General features: G+C 41.0%; 1 protein-coding gene across 2 annotated transcripts; it reads left to right on the top strand.

Moving 5' to 3' along the window:
• The first annotated feature begins 1,119 nt into the window (after positions 1-1,119).
• On the top strand, positions 1,120-8,039 carry FST (follistatin). Of its 2 annotated transcripts, none has more exons than XM_074856624.1 (6): positions 1,120-1,537; positions 3,520-3,711; positions 4,132-4,350; positions 4,713-4,937; positions 5,974-6,204; positions 6,686-8,039. In XM_074856624.1, coding segments are annotated over exons 1-6 (960 nt in total). In that variant the 5' UTR covers positions 1,120-1,446; the 3' UTR covers positions 6,688-8,039. The 2 variants fall into 2 exon arrangements, with proteins under 2 accessions (XP_074712725.1, XP_074712724.1); XM_074856623.1 differs by having other exon boundaries at positions 1,123-1,537; positions 6,929-8,039.
• The last annotated feature ends 15,358 nt before the right edge of the window (positions 8,040-23,397 follow it).

Here is a 23,397-nt window from a genome sequence, read left to right as displayed (position 1 = left end):
TCTAATATTAGCACGGCTGTATTTCTGGATCTATTATAGTCTGTCCAGACAGATCCCATTGTAATGGGATCTTTTATTAAAAGATTAGCACTATCTCCTGCAGTTGGTGGAAAAAAATCTGTTATCACTGAGTTATTTGCAGTTGTGGGGAGGGGGCGGGCAGTGGGGGGAGCCGGAGGGCGGGAGCGGGGAGGAGGGGTGCGGGAGGGCCGGGCGGAGTGCGCGGGCGGCCGCGGCGCACCGGCCCCTGACCCGGCACTGTCCGGGCATTCCTGTCTGCATACTTCGCAGTCTGTTGTGCTTTGGTGGCTCAGAAAAGCGAAAGAATCGAAATTAAAAAGGCAGCTTTTGAATAAACAATACCATTTTCCGTTAAGTAATCGTTTTGTATAAAAGGAAATATCGCCTACTCAGTTTCATTCAGCGGTGCCAAAAAATGTTATAAATGAGAGACCGCCAACTTTTCTAAGGGGAGAATAATGCCAGACTGTGCTTAATAAACTAGTGCCCTAGAAGTTCATTATCGATGTTGCAATCTTTTCTGATTCTGAAAGGAGACCGCCTACGTCGCCCCCATTCCCGTCTCGTCCTCCCGGACTCCCAGTGAAAAGACTGTCACTTGGGCACAGCCCTAGGTATTAAACTTTTATTTGGTTCTTTTTTTTTTTTTTTTTTTTTTTAAGGTTTGGGTTTGGTCGGTCGGTTGCTTGGGGTTTGGGGTTTTTTTGGGGCCGAGTCCCGCCGAGCGATCTATGTGCGCGCCACCCGCCTCCCGCCCGTCGGAGGTGCGGGGAGTGGGATTTATTCTTAGCGGTCACTTCGCGCGGGGACGGCAGCGCCCCGCGGCCGCGGAGCCGACCCCGGGCGGGCAGGCGCTGCTCCGCGCCCCGGCAGCCTCCGCACCTCCGCGCACCCGCCCGCGCTGTCGGGGGGGGGGGCAGCGGGGGGGCCAAGGGGCGCCCCTTGGGCGGCCGCGACCCCCGCGGGTCTCCAGCCCCCCGCGGCGCGGGCGCGGCCCGCCGGGCGCCTCCCCGCTTTCGCGGGTGCGGCCGGCTCCGCGGGCGCGGCGGCCGGGGCTTGCGCTGCCTCCGCTGCTGCGCGAACAGCTCCGGCGTCTCCGCCGCGCAGGGCTGGCGTGGGGCTGCGCGGGTGCGCGCCTGTGTGTGCGTGCACCTAGAGCAGATCACTGGAGAGGGTTTCCAGAAGGTGGAAAATGTCACCTGATTCACACTGAACTTTTTAAATCTCCCCACCCCCGAGCAGACACACACACACATTAGGAGACCGCCCACCGCAGACAGCTAGGACCCCCGTATAGATTTAAAGAGAGACTGCATTCACAGCCTGACGTTCATTCAATAGAGCGATCATAAGCAGGCTGGCTAGTGCTCGCTCCCTCTCCCTACTCCCCCTCACGCCGTTTCTGTGTCTCTCTCACTCCCTGCTATGCTGAGGATGTTAAATCAGAGAATCCACCCGGGCGTGCTCTTACTCGTGATGTTTCTGTGCCACTTCATGGAAGATCACACAGTGCAGGGTAAGACCAGACTGTTTATTCGCAGATATGTTTCTTTATTATTACTATTCTCTCTGTCGGGCACGGTTTAATTCGCTCGCGGTGTTAAACGCCTCTCTCCAAGGTCCAACCGGACAGAAGTTAACTGTGGGCATGGGATTGCTTTGTACCGAGGTGCAGAGGTTTCATTTAGATTCCTTTTTGATCGGATCTTCGAACTGCTCTGCATAGGCACAGAGGACAGATGAGGATGTTTCTTGGTATTTGTTGTTATTATGCACCATGAATGAAGAGCAGCATCGCGAGGGAACTTTCCCAGTCTCGGCTCCCGAATGAGTGCTCAAAGTTTGTTGGTAATTTAGCTCAGATTTTTATCTCGCCTGCCTGATGGAAGGAGAGGTGGTGATGGGGAGCCCCACGATTACAGCTGACATTTTTAGAAACCAGTAAGTGGTCATTTTCCGGACATTCCTTTAATATGGGGATTTCCTCCTCCCCCTCTTTTTTTTTTTTTTTTTTTTTTTTTTTGTGGTGAATAAATATTAGTGTTGTAAATTCTCCTGCACTGAAGAGTATGCTTAAATGTTGTCGGTTTTTTTTTTTTTTTTCATGCGAACAAAACAAACCCGAACCTGATATTGACAACTCTTAAGAGCCTTCTTTCGACACAAGGGAATATTGATTTTTAGTTTTGGGGCTTTTCCCCCTTATCTTGACCGTGTTCCAACCACATCCTGGATGTCATACCATTGCTTGGTTTATAATTTTTTCCCTTTTTTTTTCTTTTCTCCCTCACTACCGAACTAGATCTTAAATTAATCTAAGGTAGGCAACTGTAAGATGCAAAACTTTTTTTTTTTTTTTTAAGGGCGTTGTTTGTTCAATGATTTTTAGCGGGGGGTGGGGGTGGAATCTTCCCCCGCGCCCAGCGACATGTCAGCTGGCCGATCCTGACCCCTCGCTGCGGTACATTCCCATCGGAATAAAGAGGCAGGATCGAGCCGTGTCTGGATTAGCACCAGAATCAATTGGTATTGAGTTGCTGGAGAAGTCACATTGGTTATTCACGAGAGACTCATCCCAACCAAAACTCTCCAGCTAAAAAAGGGGGAGTTTCTTGGACTGATGTTCTTGGCTTGACTCCACAAATAACAGGGATACTAGTAAAAAAAAATAAATAAAAAATAAATAAAGAAAAAAAAACCCCAAACCAACAAAACCCACTCTATCCGGTTTAAGGACAGCGTACTTTCCTCTGAAATACTTGCGGGAGAGATGGCACCTATAACTTTTCCAGCTTTATCGATTTTTAAAACTCTGTAGGGACGTCCTACTGTATGTGTCCTTGTATTTTACATACTTTGCTCGTTTTTTTGGAGCTCTGCTGACTTATGTTAGTGAAGGAAAGACGTCTGTTAATAGAAGCAGCAAAATGTGGAGATTTCGAAAGACTTTGCTAACAGCAAATGTTCCCAGTTCGTGCAGATTGCAAAATGGGCTGGGACTGAAACTCAGTGCGGCACTAAAACAATGCTGCTGTGCAGCCGCGGTGAGAAGGAGAGGGCAGGGGGAGGAGGAAGGAATTTGCAAGCGCGATTTTCTTTTTATTCCCTTTTAAATGCACATCCTTTTCAAGCCTCTGTCACGTGCCGGCAGTGCTCCTTCTGCTCTACATATGGAATAAATACCTCCGAAAACTGCCTCGTCCTGTTTTGATCGGGTCTATTCTTTCTTCCTGGGTTTGTTTCGGTTTGTTCTTTTGTGGTTTGTTGTTTTGGTTTGGTTTTTTTTGTTTTTGTTGTTTTTTGGTGTTGTTTTTTTTTTTTTTTAATTTAAACTGCGCTCCCAAATGGGCCGGAGTAGCTGCGGGTTATGAAATGGGACAAATAAAAGTAAACAGTCTAGTAAAAGTCATTGCAAGGAGCACGTGTTGTGTCTGGGTCACTGGCGACTGCCACTGATCCGGCTGGGTGTCCCCCCGTCCCGTCCCCCTCCCCCCGCAGCTGGGAACTGCTGGCTCCGGCAGGCGCGGAACGGCCGCTGCCAGGTCCTCTACAAAACCGACCTCAGCAAGGAGGAGTGCTGCAAGACCGGCCGCCTGACAACTTCGTGGACGGAAGAGGACGTCAACGACAACACGCTTTTTAAGTGGATGATTTTTAATGGGGGAGCCCCAAACTGCATCCCGTGCAAAGGTGAGGGGGGTGCTGGCGAGCTACTCCTTGCTGAGGAGCGGTTCAGGCAGGGACTGGGCTGGAGGAGGAGGAGTGGGGAAGGAGCTGGAGGGGGGGCAGCGCGGTCCTCCCGCATCCTTCCTTGGTGGGGCTTTGAGGGGCGTCTCGTACCAGCCCCGGGATCAGTGAGGGGACCCCGGTTTCTGCCCGGCCGCCATGCACATCGCGGGGAGGAGGGGAGCGACCTTCCCCCCCCCCCCCCCGCCCTCACTGACGGGGAGAATTTCCTTCGAGTGGTGTTTCCTGGAGGTGGAGGGGAAAGACGTTTTCTCTTTATGCCCAGGGGCCGCGGCGCGGTGTCTCTTTTTTCATTAAGCAGTTTTGACACCATATCTGTTCTGCATGCTCGGTGCTAAAGTGGTGCCTCTTTCCTTCCATCAGAAACGTGCGAGAACGTGGACTGTGGACCCGGGAAGAAATGTAAAATGAACAAGAAGAACAAACCTCGGTGTGTTTGTGCTCCGGATTGCTCTAATATCACTTGGAAGGGCCCCGTGTGTGGCTTAGATGGGAAAACCTACAGGAACGAGTGTGCCCTTCTCAAAGCCAGATGTAAAGAACAGCCTGAACTTGAAGTCCAGTATCAGGGCAAATGCAAAAGTAGGTTTGCAAATCTAATCCCATCTCCCTCAAATGCCAAAGGGTGTGTGTCTGAGTGTAGGGAGGAGGAGCTGTTGGACGTACTTCCCCCCAGGAACCAGAGTGATGTTCCAAATGCTGGGAGACAGTAACTAAACCACACTCAACAAGCAAGGACGTAGCTGGATTGAGAGCTCCCCACAGTCTAGCAGCACTTGTGTCCCACCAGCTACCCTGAGACGGGAAGGTTTCCTCCAGCAGCCCTTAAATGAGGAGAGTTGCTGAAGGCAACTGGTCATTTGTTTCATTGTGTCAGCCATTCACTCCTCACCGGGGCTCTGGCATCTCCTACTAATCACTATGTGTTTCCGTCTTTATTTCAGAGACCTGTAGGGATGTTTTATGTCCAGGCAGCTCCACATGTGTGGTTGACCAAACTAATAATGCCTACTGCGTGACATGTAATCGAATTTGCCCAGAGCCTACCTCCCCCGATCAGTATCTCTGCGGGAATGACGGCATAACTTACGCCAGTGCCTGCCACCTGAGGAAAGCTACCTGTCTACTGGGCAGATCCATTGGATTAGCCTACGAAGGAAAATGCATCAGTAGGTATCTCAGTCGGAGGGTAAGGGTGGGGGGAGCTTCCTCAATCAGCTGTTTCAGAGTATCGTGTGTGCAATCAGATGGATGTAGTTAGGCTGGGGAGGAGGAGAGACTTCCAGCAGCCTGCATTAGTGCTTCCCTCCAGGGAAAGGAGAACCGGGGTGAGCTTTCCCCCCGAAAAGATTGCAAAAGTGATGAGGGAGTAGAGAGCCTGATCCTGCTTCTCTTGTTCTCACTGTGGGTGCTGACATTAGTATCCAAGGGAGAGTACCCACTATTAAATAGATGATGACATGGTTATGGTATAACAAGGTCTCGATATTCAGTGGATCTGAATTCCTGGAAACAATTGTCTTCAAGTGGTCTTGGCAAAGCTTACATTAACTTAATTGGAAACATCTGATCACTTTTTCCTCTTTAGAAATATTAGAGAGTCTGGAGACAGTGGGTGAAGATAGGAAAATAATCTCTGTACATCCTCACATTTTGTATCATAATTTCCAGGAAGGACTGATAGTGAAGCATGTTGTGAGGAAGCATCTTCAGGGCAGCCTCTGCTCCCCAAAACTGCTGGAGGAATTTGTGGGAGTCTCAGGCTGCTTTTAGTTGGCATAGGTCGAGGTGAATTCCCTTTCCAGTCTTGTAGACAACTACTCTGTGTGGGTTAGTTTAAAAATAACTGATTTAGAAATGCTGAATGTGTTGGCAAATTCTGCACTTACTGCTAATTTGGGGAGCTGAGTTTCCACTGACATCAAACAGAGCAGGGAAGTCGTGTACAATAGGCAAATGTAATTCTGTATTCCCAGGGCCAAGCTCTGCTGGCACAGCTGTCTTTCCTCCCCCACATATAGACAGGCAATGGTGTCCAAGGGACTACTTACTTGAGCAAAATCAGCAAGTATCATCACATCTACTGCATGTGAGCTTTGCCTATTCACAGTTCATGGGGGAAAGGGAGTTTGGAGTTGTCTGTTGTTGCTTTTCTTTTTTTCTTTGTCTTTTCACTTACCTCTAGTATCCTGTGTATATTTTTAGAAGCCAAATCCTGTGAAGACATTCAGTGCAGTGCTGGGAAGAAATGCTTGTGGGATTTTAAGGTTGGCAGAGGTCGGTGCGCCCTCTGTGATGAGCTGTGCCCTGAAAGCAAGTCAGATGAGGCAGTCTGTGCCAGCGATAACACAACTTACCCAAGCGAGTGTGCCATGAAAGAGGCAGCCTGCTCCATGGGTGTGCTTCTAGAAGTAAAGCACTCCGGATCTTGCAACTGTAAGTGAGATTTTTAACTCTGCAGACACTTAAAGCTTCTGAAGGCAATCCCTAGGTAATGAAGACTTACACCTTCAAACATAAGAAAGCTTGATTTAGAGATTCGAGATATGGTACAGGTGCCATATAAGTATGTTATCTATCATGCACACGCTTTGGTTATTGATAAAATGCAATAGATCTCGAACAACCAGTTGTCCTTCAAGTTGGGTTTTTTGGGCTATTCTGAGGTCAAGTCATTCTGCCAGAAAGGAGTTGCCCTAGGAGTGTAATTCTAGTGATTTTTTCCTACTTTGCCTGCTCTCATGTGCTTCACTGATTGCTTTATTAACACCTGAATAAACTCTAACTCAGTCCAAAAGAACAAGTTTAATGGTAGCACATGTGCATCTGGTTTAGCACAGTTGCCCCTACTAACTCTGAATGAAGGACACAAAGCAGTTAAACCTAGAACACAAGAGCGCTTTTTATTTGATTTCAGGAATCTGCCAATAAAACCTGAGCCATTGATTCTTCAGAACTTTCTGCAGTTATGACTTCATAGATTATGTATAAAAAACCTTATTGCATAACAGCAGATGCCAAAGAGCATCTCACTACAAGTCGCATAAAATGCAACGCTGTATTATGGCTGTTCAGAGGGCTTTGAAAACATGCACTGAGCTGCTTCTGCGCTGTTGTTGTCCTTATTTAAACAACAGCTCCCCTGTATTCCCCCATCTAGCCATTAATGAAGACCCAGAGGATGAAGAGGAAGATGAAGACCAGGACTACAGCTTTCCTATATCTTCCATTCTAGAGTGGTAAAACCTCCATCACTATTGGAACAGCCATTGGGCACGAAATCAATGTCCATACTGTAAATAAGTGTATGCTTATTTATTTTGGGGAGAAAAAAAAGTATACATATAGTTGAGTCTCGTAGACATTTATTTATACTGTGTCATGTTTTATAATTTATACATAAAATGTCTGGTTGACTGTACACCTTGTTTTTTGAAGAAATTTATTCGTTACGGGAAGAGCAGTGTTATTTATTGTGAGGTCTCTTGCTTGTAAAGTAAAGCTTTTCCTTTTTCTTGTAAACTATAGAAGTCCATTCCTTAGAGCTTATCCACATGATCTCATCTCTGTTTCACTGATGTTAACTCTTTTTCACTTTAACAAACTTGCATGTCAGTTTCTGTTATGTTTATTTATTGGATTTTCTTCTTGCCGGTTCTGTACATAAAAGGTCCCTCGGGTTTTTGTTTACAAGGAATCTTGACTGACCAAAAGGCGTTGTAACTGACTTAAGTATACTTCCAGGGTACAGTGAGGCGATCTTTAAGGAAACTTCTTCCACTTCACTTTTCTCTGCTTCTGATCACATCATGTACTGAAGTGATCTCAATGTGCTGAGGGTATAAACTGTACTATACGAATTCTGGACCCAAAGAAATCGGATTATGAAGGTTGTTAATAGCTACAGGGCTAACTGTAATAAGAGTAAAGGTTTTATTTTTCTTGTTTTATTTTTTTGTAACATGCATAAATGTTTTATCAGGTGTTTCCTTTAAGATGGTCTTGCAGTACCACTTTCAAAGTTTTATTTTCCCAATCAGTGTGTCACTAAAAGTTATATCAAAGCTTTATCAGTTCAAGTTTCTTGCTTTTCATAATACTTTTTTTCTGATGCAATTTTATATTTTCAAACATGGCGAGTTAAATATAAATTCATTTAAATATATAGTTTTGTACTTTTCTACCATGTAAATGTGCAATGTATATAAAAGTTATAATGTGTATTTGTAAATAAATGATGAGTGAAAAAATAAAAAATGGAATTTTCCCTAGAGGCAACCCTCAGTTCTTGGTTCTAAAGGGTTGTGGCCCTCTGGTGCAGGGAAGACATAATGGTGGTTAGGGGAAAGGAGGCTTGTGCATGGTGTAGCAACAAAACACACTGGTTACGGCTGACGCTTTCAGCTGACATTGATTCAAGACACCCTTTTTTTCAGACTGGAACTATGTCTTCAGTTCATTGGTATTAATTAATTTTAAATCCAAGTGCAGTGATGGAGGAGAAGAGGTTCAGCATTCTTCTTTTCCTCTCCGTCCCCTAAATAAAAAGTAATTTCTTGGACTTCTTTAACTTCCATATTTCTAGGAGGTTTTGAATATGCATTTAGATTTTTGCTAAACTTCAGAGCTATGTTACTGGGGTTACAGCTGTATCACCATTTCAGATGACCAGTAGAAAAACCACAACATGACCTACTTGCCCAAATTCAAGATGTGTAACAATTAGCACAGAAGACAAAAAAAAAAAAAAAAAACAAAAAACAAAAACCCACCATCAAAGCATCAAAGGGCACATTATCACTTGGAAATTATTCTCTCCCAACAGGAAGGTTAATTCAGAAGTTCTTTTTGGTAAACCAATGTTTACACTGAACACACTTTTAAGAGTGGATACCAATACAGCATTGGTAACTGAGGAAAGATAACAGCCATAAGCATAACGAGGACCAAAATCCTGTTTTACGTTACCTGGGTTATGCTGTTGTCCCAGATAAGGCCCCACTTATCAAAATTTCTCTATCGTATTGCATAAAACTTAAAAACGTACTTAAGCACCTTATTCAATGGTATTTTAAGTACTTTGCTGAACTGAGGTTTGAGAGCAGAAGTTGATTTACCCTTTTTTTAAAAATACAAGTCATATTTGAAGCCTGTTCCTGTGATAGTCTTCTGTATGTTTTTTACCATAAACTAATTTGTTATGGATTGTTTAGCATTATACAAAGCAAATATAATTTATTAATCTATGAATACATAAAAACTACAAGTGTGCATTTATAATATTGTATTCAAAATAATAGTAAAAAAATCTGCTCTTCATCCTCCTCTTGCTTCACTTAAACAAGTAGTCTCTTTGGAAGGAAGTACATGATGAGAAGAGCAAAGGGAGCAGGATTTTGGTCTCCTGAGGGAACAGAACCCAGAATAAAGGAGAACAGGGTGGGAGAACAGAGGGGTGGAAAAAGAACCTATCAGAAAATCTCTAAAAGAACTAATGAACACATGACAATGACATAGAGACAAAATGTTTAATAGATGTGGAGAGCATCAGAGGAGATTTTTCTCAAATTCGGATAGGTCCCAGCTACTTCATTTCCAACAAAACAATAACATTAAAAGACTGTTTTTAATTGTAAATATATTTACATGTCTTACAGAGAGACTGTAGTAGAGCAGGATTTCTGGGTTATAATTTTATGTCCTGCTGCTGGTTCACAAAATAACTTTGAGAAAGTCACTGACAGCCAAATTCAAAAAAGCAACAGAAATGACAGGAAGCTAATTTACGCATATACATGTACACGAAACAGCCACAAAAATCTACACCAGGTTTTTGCTAATAAAATTATCTAAAAGTTCTGCTACTGTATTTCCCATTGCTACCGCTATTTCTATACAGCTGAAAAACCTGAAACGTACCTTGCACCAAAGCCTGCATGGGATGTACAGGTGAGGCATCTCCTGAGAGGCTTCATGAGGTGACCATCCTCTGAGCATGCCTAACATACACCATGCCTAACATACACCAACTTCATCATGAAGCACAACAGCCCCAGAGACTTTCTCCTGGAAACACGTCCAGCAGTTGTGGCAGGATGACTGCCAACATTTTACATAATATTATACTTGTAGATAAGGCACTTGTTCATGAAGTGGAAGATGCAGGTTCACTGCCAGTCTCTTCCTGAGGAGAACTTTCCCACATCTCCCAAGAGTGCATCCATCACCAACTCAAGGTGAAGCTCAGGCTGGAGAACTGTCTGTCATGCCTGTTGAAACCATACTTCTGTTTTGGAGAGGAAGAAAGATTCATTGCGAGAGGATAATTTGCAACCCTAATATGGGCTCCTTTTGAAGAGGAAGTCCTGGGTTCTTGCCCCAGGGGCTGCCTACACATTTTGCATTTGTAATTGAGTAACATACATAAACAGTGCTTGAAGCAGGGGCCAGAATCCAGGTTGTCTCCCCTCCTCCTTCTCCCAGTAGGTAAGTGCCTCCATCCTTGAGCTATGAAATCATGTTTAAATCTCTGCTTAAATCAAGATTACACATCTCACATCTTTTTCTACAGTAAGTCATAGTTACAACAGGAGAGGCTTTACTTTTTTCATCTTCTCTTCTAGGCTTCTACATGGGGAACTTTCTGGGAAGTGGAGATGTGAACTTAATTCCCTGAGTCTATTGAAAGTGCTAAATCCATTTTTTCTACTTCTTGTCTTTTTTGTGTGAGTATTTTTGCTTTGGTTTGGTTCTGGTTTTCTTCCTCTCTTAATGTACAGGCTATCCTGGGTGGTGTTTAGATGAAGGAGCAGAGGTGTCTGGATGTCTAAGTACACAAAGGTGGTTCCCAGCTCTGAAACCATGTTGCACAAGCTCCTAAAATCAAAAGAGAAATAAATTTTCAGAAATATCTTTCTCTTCAGTGTTTTCTATCATCTGGCATACATATTCTCCTTGCTGTAAATCACACTTCTGAAACTCCTAGTTCACCATGGAGTATACTTTGGTACTGAATCCCAGGCCTGTGAACTCCATTCACAAATGCAGGCACAGTAATACAGAGTGGCGTGCGCATGTTTGAAAACAAAAACCCCTATTCTGTCACTTAAGTAAAATCAGCTTAATTCTAAGAAACCCAGCTTGAGGCATTTGAATGATAAGAAAGCCCTGGTTCCCAAATGTGTTCATCTGCACAATACATGCAAGTGAGTATACACAATTTTGACCACACTTGAATGCATTCCTGATAGCTGGGTTCATATGACAAACTTAAGAACAGTATCATGGACCTCTTTTGCACCTTTTACCTCTTCACTTGCTTTCTGCCTGATAATACACCTCAAATAAAACTACATTCCAAGCCTCTCAGTAAATTTCAAACAGCTGCCACTTTTTTTTTTTTTTTTTTTTTTTTATGACATAAAAATGCTTCCTTCTTTCCCTCCAAATGGGAATCGGGTGAAATTAGATTTCAGTATGCAGTGCTGTTCTCTAGGCAGTGACATTTACTATACAATGAATCATCAGCACAGAAACATCTGTATCTTCTCCCTTTGAAGAACTAAGATTCCATGCTTTCTGGTAAAGCATAACATTTGTACATAGACCACGGGGTTCACAAGGTATCAGATTTTAAATCTGTAACTCCCTGAAGGTAAGGCAATTACATTTTTTGTTTGATATTTCTATAATTCCAAGGCCTACCTGACCCATTATGGAAGCATGAATTTTGCAGGTAGTATATGAAAAATAGTATGCACAAGATAAGTCTTTAAATTTACTAATTTTTGCCTGATCGACATAATAACATAATGGACTCCAGTGGCTGGATTTTGCTGACACTCATTTGGGATCATCTGTATAATTCTCATTCATTCATTACTTCTAAACAATGTAGCCAATGAAATTACCACACAGTGGACAAATATGACATGAAAACAAGGCGTGAGCCATAATGTCCATCTCAGATACTGATTTGGTGTTAAAATCACACTTTTGTCTCATTTTCCTGTAATTTACAGGTACATTCTTTTGCTCTCTTAAAGTGGATTTGTTCAACTTCACCATGGGATTGAAGAGCACTAATGTGTCAGAAAACTGAGAAGGAACACTGGACTTTGGTAACAGCTAATCAGACCTCCCAGATACTACAGGATAATGAGTCTACCGAGGTGGTCCAGTGTAGATTTGAATGTGTAAAGGCTGTTGAATTTCCACCAGTGACACTCTGTAATAGCGTCTGAACCTCCCAGTGCTTCAGTGAGGTCTACAGATACTCAGAACTCAAAATGAAACCACAGCACTCATATTCAAGAACTAAATTTTGGTCACCTGGTTTTAAAGACTTTTGAAATGTTTAAAAATGAATGTTGGAACTATTTTTCATAGCATTTTAGAGTTTCACAGCAAAAGCAGCACTTTTAATCATTCTTACCCTGTGTAGCATGGTTATATGCAAAAATACAGTTTTACATAAGAAGAACAGTTTTATTATCTTTCCCAAGATCCCTTAGCAATTTTGAATGCTGTTACTCACATAACAAGTGTTCCTATCAATCTTCTGCTGAGCTTCACGTTATGTACTCTTCATTTTAAGTTTCAATCACTTCAAATTTTACGAGGCACCTGGAACAACAAGGATAATATTGGTGAGTGGCCATTGTTACAAACACTTAGAAGATACTAAAAAGTGTTACTATTTGATTTCTGAATTAGAAGCATTGTTAAAATAGGTCACAGGACAAGACAGGTAGATAAGACAGACAAGTAGTTATGCAAGTCCTTGGACTATGTAGACAAAGTTGGCACTGATGACAAGCAAGCCTAGCATAGGCTCAGGAGCTGGAGCATCTGGCCTGCATGGAGATCTTGAGGGACAGAGCTGCCTCTGCCTGGAGAAGGGAAGGCTTTAGAATGCCACCTCTGAGCAGCCTTTCCCACGTATAAGCAGTCATTGCATAGACTGAGCCAGACTCTTTGTAGCAGGTAGCAGGACAAGAGACAACAGGCATAAGTGGAAACAAGAGAAGTTCACAGTGTGTATAAGCGAGACCTTTTCCCCCATGAGGACAATCCAGCAGATGATCTCCTGACATCCTTTCAAAGCTGAATCATCCTATGGTCCTATGTGAAGAGGTATGTCCGCCCACTTTTAAGTCTTACAGACTCCAAAATCAGGAAGAAATGTCCAGTTAAAAAACAATTCCCTCAAGAAACATTCAGGGAACAACTGTATCACCACAGCTGTTGGATGCAACTGTCAGCAGGAATATAGAATGTTCCTTCTTTAATATCTTTCCCTTACATGATCCTTAAGTGATCCTAAAATTTCCTGTAAATGTTATTTTCCCATTGATCTTAGTGAAACTTCTTGCTGTTCAAGGAATGCAGTATCTATTCACTAGAAAATTCATTCTGTGCTGAGTAAAATGTGTAGCGTAGAAAATGCAAGCAAATGCACAAAATATTCTGTCTGTAATTTTAAGTGAAAAGTAAAAAGATCAAAGAGTGAAATAGTTAAAATGCAGTTTAAAACTATTGTATTGTTCAGATTTGCAATTTTTTTTTTAGAACTGACAATAATTCTCAAAGAGACAATAACTAGTACCAGCTAGATTGGTCAAGACAGCAAGGAAAGCAAAAAAAAAAACCCCAGGGCAAGACACTTGGAAAAATAATGGATAATGCCCACTGGAGCAATTAAAAAGAGCCCTGCAGGGATGTTTCCCATAATCTTTTCCCGCATACAGATGGTTTAGTCAGAGCAATTCAAATCCTTGTTTCAAATGGTAACTCCACCAAAACTGCAAAAAGCCTAAAATGCTTAGCATAAAAGATATAAAAATATTATTTCCACATCTGGACTTCCAACTTTAGAGAAATTAATTTTCATTCATTTTATGAGAAAGAAAAAAGGGACTAAGTCTATCTCTATAAAGATACAGATCCGGAGCTTCAAATTTACACAGCCCGCAAACTCGAGAGTTGCACTTCCCAACCCAGCATGCCTGGAAGCTGTGACAATTCGTTTATTAATCTCCCTGGCATTCTCCACTTATGGGGTCTGATGGATCTTCAGCCTTAATTGAAAGGCACTTGCCACTGTCAGCAACCTAGCAAGCAGCACCACATGCGCTGACGGGGCGAAATCCAGCCAGGGCCCACAGCAGAAGCCTGATCAAAACCCTCAGTTCCTATCTGGAAGAAAGGCCAGAACCTGAAGTGTTTAGCTGCAGCCCGTGTACAGCAAAGTTAGTGTAACATATAGACTTCAGGACATACAGTGTCTTTGTTTGGATGTGTTTCACAGATATACTGCAAGTTAGTAAACAGCTATTTACCTCACAGTGCAAAAAATGCATAGTGAGGCTGAGTATGGTCTGTTCTTGTTATTAATACCATTTCACCTGTACATGCAGGTAGGTCATTGCAGTGCACTTCTGGAGCTACACATTCAGATACATACTTAAGACCTTAAGAACACCTGGGAGTAAATCTTACCACTCCCACTCACCACCACCCCAGTTCTCAGTAATGAATCAGTCAGGATCTAGATAACTCTTTTCTGAAAAAAATCAGTGAGGGATTTCCACTTTATAAGATTTCTTCTTTTTTCTTTTTCTCTCTTTTTTTTTTTCTTTTTTTTTTCTTTTTTTTTCCCTTTCTTTTCAAAATGAGACATAGCATATAGAAAACTGGGAGACATGGAGAAGCAACAGAAAGTGTCCCAGCAAGGAAAATGAAAAAAGAGAAGGGCAGAGTAAAGACCCCAGGAAAAGAGCACAAGACCAAAGAGAAATAAAATTATGATGAAAGTTGTATGTGAAGAACTGCACAGAAGCAACTCATTTTTATCAGCCCCTCAGATGTATAGGCAATGCTATGAACGCTGAAGTGCCATCTACTGGTATACCTTGTGCTAACTAACGATGTTGCTTGGAGTCCACCATGGGACACATGAAACAGGAGATTCATCTTTTTCTCTGCCACTGACTTGGTGACTGTGAGTAACAGACTTTGCCAGAACAGTGTTATAATCACCCCACTGTAAAATGAAGATATTAAGATTTCATAACCTGTGCAAAGCTCTTTGAGATCTAGTGGTAGAATGTTCTGCAAGAAAAGTACGAAATTTTGCAGCAGCATCTCCACATCCAAACTTGGCACTTCTGAAGATGTTAAAAAATGAAGTGGGAGACACAGAAGAGAAGAAGACAGCAGAGGAAGAAGAAGGGAGAAGAAGGTAAAGACCAGTAGGAGTTAAGGAGAAGGAGAGTTGATAGAATAGAGTGTAAGTGATTAATTGCTAAGGACAATACAATTCACACTGCAGTTTTAGCAGATGTGTATGTGTTGCTCCAGCTGTGGGAACAGCAGACTCTCTAGATCTTGTTTCTGACACACAATAAGCGTGAACTCTATTATGTGCAAATAATAAATCTAAGCAGCACCTCCAACATATGAATGAGCAAGAAAGAGAGGGTCATATTTTCAGAAGTGTTAGCACATATTTGTCAACACCAAACTTAGCTAAATAGCACAAAGGAAGACTACAAGACAATGGTAACACATACCCAAAGCAGTATGTGAGCTTGCAAGTAGATACATGGTTTTGAAAAACTGTGTTTAATAGGTAAGGTCTCTGGGGATGGCAGACTGCGCAGGGTCTTGGGTAGACTGGATGGGTTTGTTTTGTTGATGTATTTACTGGCTGGTATGTTAATTTTTTCAATGTGTTATAGAGCAGTTCCCAAGTTAGGGTCATGACCCCACTTGGGGCCTGCAAGCCTGGAAGTGAAAATGAAAGTGGGGTTGTGACCCTGGAAGTAGGGTTGCTAAGGGAAAACTTCAGGAAGCACTGATGTTGTGCTACTAGGTGAGACCCCTACATCGATGGTGAATTTAATCACTGCTGAGGGATAAAGCTTTTAACAGTGCCAATATTTCTCAGGCACTTAAGTCTCATTTCTGGCTGATTTATTGCCAGATTCAAGTAAAGGTCTCAGGTACATAAAGAGAGATTTGAAAATTAAATTCAGAATTGTGAGTACTACATCTTGAAAAGATCAGGCCCATCATGTAACGAAGACATGTCCACCATTTTTTGTAAAATATCCATTGGTAGCTGAAGTCTACTGATTAGAGCACTTCCCTGACAATCTTTGGCCTGAGAAAATCACACTCACCTCTGCCATTTTTCAGGAGGGTGATCTTACCACCAGAGCATCATCATGGGATGGAGCCACATTTTTTGCCGAACTCTGCAGTGTTACCAAGGGAGGTGGGCATTGTCCCTCTCCACCTGCATGATTTTTGAGCATGGACCAAGTATGTTTGGTTAAGGAAAGAGTATGTTGAGCAAACGTACTGAATAGAAAGTGATAGCCATTCTAAAGAAAAGACGAAGTCTTACTCCATTCTTTAGAAGAAGTGGAACAGATACCTTCTTCAAGAATCAGATCCTAAGCTTGAATTCAGCCTGGACTTTGAAGATTTAAGATTCAGTTGCCAGTACACACTCATCTAGTGCCACTCCAAGCACACCAGAATATCCTTGCTGGTCTCCAGCTGCTGTTTCCAAAGAAGATAGTTCTTCCATAGCTGCTGTGTCATATCTGACAGCCCCATGAGGAAGCCAGTGATACCCTAATGAGTTTTAAATGGAACAAGATCCCTATGTGTGGACAAGTGAATTAAGCCCTTAGGCTCCTAAGTTGGGTAAATACTTCTGAATAGTCATGAAAAGTAGACAGAAAGAGTTGTATCTCCTTATTTCTCATGTTCTATGCACATTTATTCCAATCTCAAATTATACTGTGCTATGACTGCAGCTTTCACAGTAGAGCTGGAGAATATTCCTGACTTTCATCTAGAGAAATATTTTGTAGTTAGTAATATAGAACATTTGTGATATGCAGCATGCCATTTCAGTAAGTGAAGAGGCATTAACAGCTCATTTTTGGCAGCAACATGTCTCTGTTTCTCATTTATTAGTAACTTGTATTGATTTATACCAGGATTAATTATTGATGCAAATATTTCACCCATATTTTTTCTGTCACAAGTAGGGAAAAAAATGAATGGTTGTGAATAATCCATACAATGGTTTATGAAGCCCAAATTCCTCAAGGAGTATCAGATATCCACCTGGTGTCCCCGAGTGCTGGATTTCACATTTAGATCTCTGAATTAACAGATGTGTACAGTCACATACAGGCAGAAAGCTCCTTCTTGATACTACATCTGAGGAGGCTCGTGGGCACTGTTTATTTTAACAAAATCATGGGATACCTTGTGCTTGTGAAATTTGTTCAAAATCTACTCATTTTGAAATGTTAAGAACCAGTACTCTGCAAAGAGCTCAACTTCTAAGCTTTAGTTCACAAAGCACATCTAAAAAAGTGCACCTACTGTAGTATATTTCCAAAAAGAAAACAGCCACAATTTTGAGCAGAAGCCCCTGAATCTGAAAAACATTTTTCTGTAATTTATGCAATACTGTTAAAAAGTACATCTTATGCATTTTTGCCTGAACATTTTGGTACATGAGATCCAACACATTCCAAATCAACTCGGGCAAATAAAATTTGTAGAAGTCATTATTATCAAAACTATAAAAAGGGGAGGTCTCAGAATGAAGGAACTTGATTTAAAATTTACTATATTCTAAAATACTGCACATTTTAAATCCTTCTATTTGCTGTGTTAAAAGTGGAGATTGTAAGAGCATTTTCAATCTTTTTCTCCACAACTATGAATGCTAGAAATACAGTCTAATATGAAGCACAGACTTCTATGCATTCACGTTACACAAGAACTCAACGACTTTCAGAAACAAAACAAAAACAACTACTGAAAAACATGATGAAGTCGTAAGAGTCAGCAGGGCTGACTGCCAAGCAGAGAGGACTTTATTTATTCAGAACTGTTCTGTGTCTTTGAAACTGAAGCCTTGTCTGCACTTAAGAACATCTCTTTTTATTAGTCCTGCATAGGGCAATCATTCTCCTCATCTAGAAATGGTAATTCTAGTTTAAACAAGTCTTAAAGGTATATCCTCCTTCTGGTCAGTGAAGCAAGAGTCATATCTTCAGCAAGAGTGCCAGCACACCTACACCTATGGTAGGGCAGTGTGAAGCACAGTTACAACAATGAAAAACACTGCACTGCTAGCACACATAATCATGTCAGTAAAACCTATTAAGTATAGACCAGACTTGAATACACTATTTTCTGAAGAACCAGAGAAACCAGGTTGATTTTGGGATTTGCTTTTTCACAGGAGCAAGTAGCCACAGCTGCTTACAAAGTTTTAATAGATGTGTTTTTCGCTACAGTAGCAAATCATGTAAGAACATATCAAATAAGCTTTTATTATAGTCTTGTAAACTATTCAACAGCATGTATGAAGCCTAGAACCTATGTTCTCACTCTTTGTTCTGATGATGCTAATAAAGAAGAAAAAACATACTATTTTGACATATCTGATCCACAGAAGAGGAAGAGTTGAATATATCTGTCATTGTGAAATCCTCATCTTTTCTAATGAAAAGCAGAATATTTAAGGTCAATTTTTCAACAACTCATGGAAAAATGCTTGCACACACTCTTTGGATATTAAAACAAATAAACATCATTACTTGCATATACAATCACTTGATGTGCTGTCTATCTCAGGCAGATTGGCTGCACTGTCATGGGCACAGAATCCTCAAAGCTTCCTTGGGTTTCACAGAAACTGCAAATCACAAATGATATCTTTGTTTAAAGCCTCCATGGGAGGACAGTGGCTCAACAGAGTAGAGGGAGTGTAACAGCTGTTGCTTATTTTCATGAGGGAGGTTAGACAGACCCACCATTACATGCATTCTTTCTCCCCTCTCCCCAAGTTACAGAGCAGCACTGCTGTCAGTAAATAAACCTAGACTGAGGAAGGAGGTGAAGGTTTTTGCCCTTCCACGCCTTCCAGGAGAGCAAGTAGCCCTAAGCCAATGGATTCGGTACAGAGAGCTGAGCTGGAGCTTAGGTTACTGAGCTAGAAATGAACCCTGAACGGTATCCTAAGGCAGGCATGGATACAACAAAATCATCTGATAACCCTGCACTGATAAGCTCAGCAGGGCTACAGCACGGGTGTGCAAGTGTAGCATGAAATTGTCAATCAAGGTTCCTAGCATAGTTTTGTCTCAGGCCAACTACCTCTCTCCCACAATTCAAAGTTGTATTTCAGGGCTTTGCACAGGCCAAGGATCATCCCCAACAACAATACAGTTAATAATAGTCAGAAAGACAAAAGAGCTAGCCATATGGACACATGGCTTGCCATCCCGGTTAGCTTCAGGACCAAAAACCAGTCCTTAGTCCATTTTATTCACTAATACAGACACAGCCTTCAAGTCAGATTTACATGCTGTATGTGTGAAACCCCCTATTTGTATCGTCTAGGAATTGCTTGTATAACTTGTAAGTGATGGAATGACATAAGACAAAGCCACAAATGAGCTGTACATGATACTCATCTTAATTCTCTAGCAAAGGCACACATGTATCAACCTGTCTATGTTCCTTACTCCTTTAAATCTAATAGAGATCTTTTTCTTGGAGACTCAGGAAAGAGAGACAGCAGGTAAGTGAATATACTCAATTAATATCTTAATATGCAAATAGTGTACACGTAAAACCCTAATAACAGAAAATGTGCTTGTTATTAAAATACTCAGGAAAAAGATTGATTGATTTGAGTAACTCCAGTGAACTTCACAATCTGTGTTTCTGAATAGGAGAAATGCCAGATTTGGAATAAGTACTTGCCTTATGGAATCTTGGCGTTTTCTCCTGCTCAGAAATGCAAACTGTGAAGTTCAACTGCGCTATGCAAATCACCTTGTCTTATGCTTCTCTTATTAGGCAATTCTGTCCTGATATTCTGAGTAATGAACTACATAATACAGTCTCAATGGTACATGGAATCAACATGTTACTTCAAGAGTGGAGACACTCAGTAAATAATTGCTTAGAATAATTTCTTTCATGCTTAAATTAAAGAGCTGCTGTCTGTACAAATATAGCTAGGCAGACTGAAACAAGGAACGCAAAGGAATGAAGCTCTATTGGACACACCTCGTGGCTTCCTGGTATCACTAGGAATATCCCAGGTGAATAGCTCAGTCTGAGATGCTATCTAAACTATGGGATATGGGCAGATAATTCACATTTCCTTTCCTGTATGTCACCAATCAGTATGCATGAGAACAGGTTATCTGACCTACTGAACAAAAATAAATGATGAAGCTCTGTTTTAGAAAGGATCACAGAAATTTTTACAAGGTTAAAGCAAATACCAAAATACATCAGTAGAAGACAGAAAAAAAGGAAGAATGCATGACAATAAATCATCTTAAAATAGCCAGATGGGCTACTAGTCTTAGCAAGCTTGTGAGAAGAGTTAAATCACAAATGCTTGTATGTCTTTGTTTTTATTCCAGAAAGTCGATTTTAGAGCAGGTAATTAAAAGCTAGCTGCTTGTAGCATCCCACTGGAGAGAAAGCACTCTAGTTTTCCAGAAGTAACTAAGCAGAGCCAATGCTATTACCTTCATAGTTCAGAACAGTAAGATAATTGCCTTGTCTCCATTAGTTTACAGACTTAGTTAGCAGGTACTAGTTGATCCACTGGGGGGATAAAAAACCAAGCAAAAAAGAAAGCAATGAAACCACAGCTTCCAAGCCTTCACTGCAATGCCAACTGGAGAAATCTGCACCTTATTTGAGCATCCAGGTTAGCCCAGGAGTTCAGTGCAGTATTAATCCTCCACTTGTGAGAGCTGTACTCCCTTTGCGTGTGCAAAATCGGGCATTCTTCAGAAGATCCACTTTTTTTTTTCCCTTGCAATAAGATGAGCTGTTCTCTAATTTTTCCATTGGAAGAACTTCCTGTCTTGGGTAGAACTGTTTGAGAGTCTCAGCCACCAGTACTTTGATGATTTTAGCTTAGATTTTCACTGCAAAGTATATGGGCAATCAGCCTTGGTAAAAGTAAAATCCAAGCTCTAGCAACATAAAGGTAAGCAGTGAGAAAGGCACAAGAAAACTAAAAAATAGTGACTGCTACATTTCTGAGGCTAATTTTAGCAGTGTGATTCACTAAGATTCATTAATTAATCCAGCAGACCTAACTGCAACTAAAGACATCTGTCATAAAATTATCTTGTTATCATCTGAAAATAAAGTCTTGGTCAGACTGACCTGGTCCATGCATGGAGGAAGAAAAGACTGTCCTATTTTTCTATTGACATGACAATTTGTGGGCTAGCTGCCTTTTTTGACATCACCTCTACTTCCATTAAGGTATCTGGACTGCTTGTACACCCTTAAAAGACACAGTCAAGAAGCCCTTTACCAGGGAAGTCACATCTATCCCTAGAAATTATGATCTTTAAATAAAATAAAATGTCACCCATATTTTAAAAAATTGGGGTTTTTTTCTCGATATAAAAAATATGATTAAAAAGATGGAAGTTCTGGAAGATTACTACAACCATCCTGCAAATTAGCAGGGATCTTTTTTTGTAGTAGTTTGCAATGAACATCCATAAAGCTATGGGGTTTTAGCTGCTGGAAAACAAAAGTCATTAAGTCTGCAAGAGGTCTTCAAGTCATCTTTGGACAGGCTACATGGTAACAGTATTCTAATTCTACAAACCTATTGTCAGGAACTGGTGATAGGGACACCAGGTGCCTAGGATACTACAAAGATATACAAACTTCCTCCAAATATTTAGGTAGAATTAAATGGAAATATGAAGGACCTTTTGTGATTTCTTTCTGCTGACTCCTCACCACCTACTTTTGCTATAAAAAGGAGGATGACCTATGCCAGGAAAAAGCATGACTTGGTGAGTTGTCAGAAAGGGAATGAATAATACAAAAACAAAAATAAAATTGGACTAGGCTAGAATCAAATAAAAACATTCCCTAGGAAGTCTGAGTTTGGAGCTTATTTTTGCAAGAAAGTATTTAAACTTTCACTGGTATTTACAGTTGCAGGCATCCCAGTGCTCTCTTTTTTCATTAGTAAGCAAAGTTTAGTTTCTGTCATACATATTTCAGCTGGTTAACACTGCAAACAGTAGAAGTGAATGACATTCTAGGAAATCTCTAGCTCGTAATTCTTGGTTCTTAAAGATCTGGCAGAAAAAGCTTCAGGTTCCATAAGGCTGCTGTACAGATAAGATTATTATCTATAATGACACCCTCTGATCAGAGAATACATAGCATTGCATCTATTTTTGAGAAGTGCCAGGAAAGTGATACAAGCAGCTATGGGCTTGCTAGAATGACTCTTAAGAATGTGTGAAAGTTCACAGCAGAAGGGAAGACTAAATGAAAAAAAAAAAAAAAAGAAGCCAAGAAGACATGAGTAAAATGCTAGACATAAATTTCGTCATACTGACATTGTGTGTTCAGATGCTGACATTCTTTGATCAGATAACATATCTTCAGACAAAGGAAATGCAATAGAGATAATTCACTTGGGCATCAGCAAAAATTGTGTTACGACACCATAAAGGACATTCTTAGTAATGCTGGAAGGTGGGGATTACTGGAAGAATGGTAAGGCAGGTAAAAAAATGGCCAAAAAGAGGAAACAGGAGGTGATCACAAGTAGTCCCGAGAAATGGACTATCAGATCAGAGTGCTCCTTAAACATCGTTTAATAAATTTGTTAACTTAACCTTGAGACAAAATCCAAGTATACACGTTGATAACAACCATTAGAATACATGGTCAGAACAGATGAAGACACAGATACCACACAGAAAGACTGGATTACATTGATAAATCATTAGTTATAACAGAAAAAAGAATGAGACTCCAGACTGAGGGACTACTAACAGTAATACAATTCTGTGATACGGACATATACAAACACAGTCCCAGGACAGGATAGAAAGAGCAATGAAGCTCTTGAACAGCCTCCCAGAAGAAGCAATGGAGCAAAATTAGCCCAGATCATCTCAATTTTTATCAATTATCTTTATCAATTATTAAAAATTATATGATGTGGTTGTCTGAAATAGGAGAGGACTGGCTGACCCAAAAGATCCCCTTCAGTCCCTATATATTCTTAGTTAAAAAGATCAAAACACCTTGCCACTATTTCTAGAAACATGCTTTATGAGTACAATAACCTGCATTCAACAATCTTCTATTAGAATTTATCTTCTTGTTCCAGTTCTTCATGTTAAGAAGCTATCACTGTAAAACCCTTTAAGCATTTCAAAAAAGAATCTGAATACAAAAATCCAAGTTGTGATGGAAAACTTTTAACCTGATGAGACAACAGTCAAACCATAACAAATACAGGAAAGAAACTATGAGTTTTGTCTTTGTAGGGAGACCTTTAAAAGTGGAAAAGGTCATGAAGATAACTATTCAAGTTGAAGTTCAAAATAATTTACATTAGCATTCCTGAAATTCCCCTTCATTTTGTAGCAAATCAGTAGCAATTAAACAAAGTTTAACATCAGTGTTGAAAATTCTGGGGTTTTGCTGGATATATAATTTTCCTCCTGGCAAATCAAACATTGTTCATTATTTAACTACAGAATTTGTGAATGTTGTGCACAG

Source organism: Strix uralensis, chromosome Z (genome assembly GCF_047716275.1).
Source record: "Strix uralensis isolate ZFMK-TIS-50842 chromosome Z, bStrUra1, whole genome shotgun sequence".
Taxonomy (NCBI): Eukaryota; Metazoa; Chordata; class Aves; order Strigiformes; family Strigidae; genus Strix; species Strix uralensis.
This window is presented reverse-complemented; position numbering and strand designations above follow the sequence as displayed.

What these genes read in the sequence shown, in the direction of transcription:
- FST (XM_074856623.1), top strand. Translation starts at nt 1,447, where the DNA reads ATGCTGAGGATGTTAAATCAGAGAATCCACCCGGGCGTGCTCTTACTC. An exon ending in GGAAGATCACACAGTGCAGG is followed by an intron (nt 1,538 to 3,519) that starts GTAAGACCAGAC and finishes CTCCCCCCGCAG; the next exon opens with CTGGGAACTGCTGGCTCCGG. An exon ending in GTATCAGGGCAAATGCAAAA is followed by an intron (nt 4,351 to 4,712) that starts GTAGGTTTGCAA and finishes TCTTTATTTCAG; the next exon opens with AGACCTGTAGGGATGTTTTA.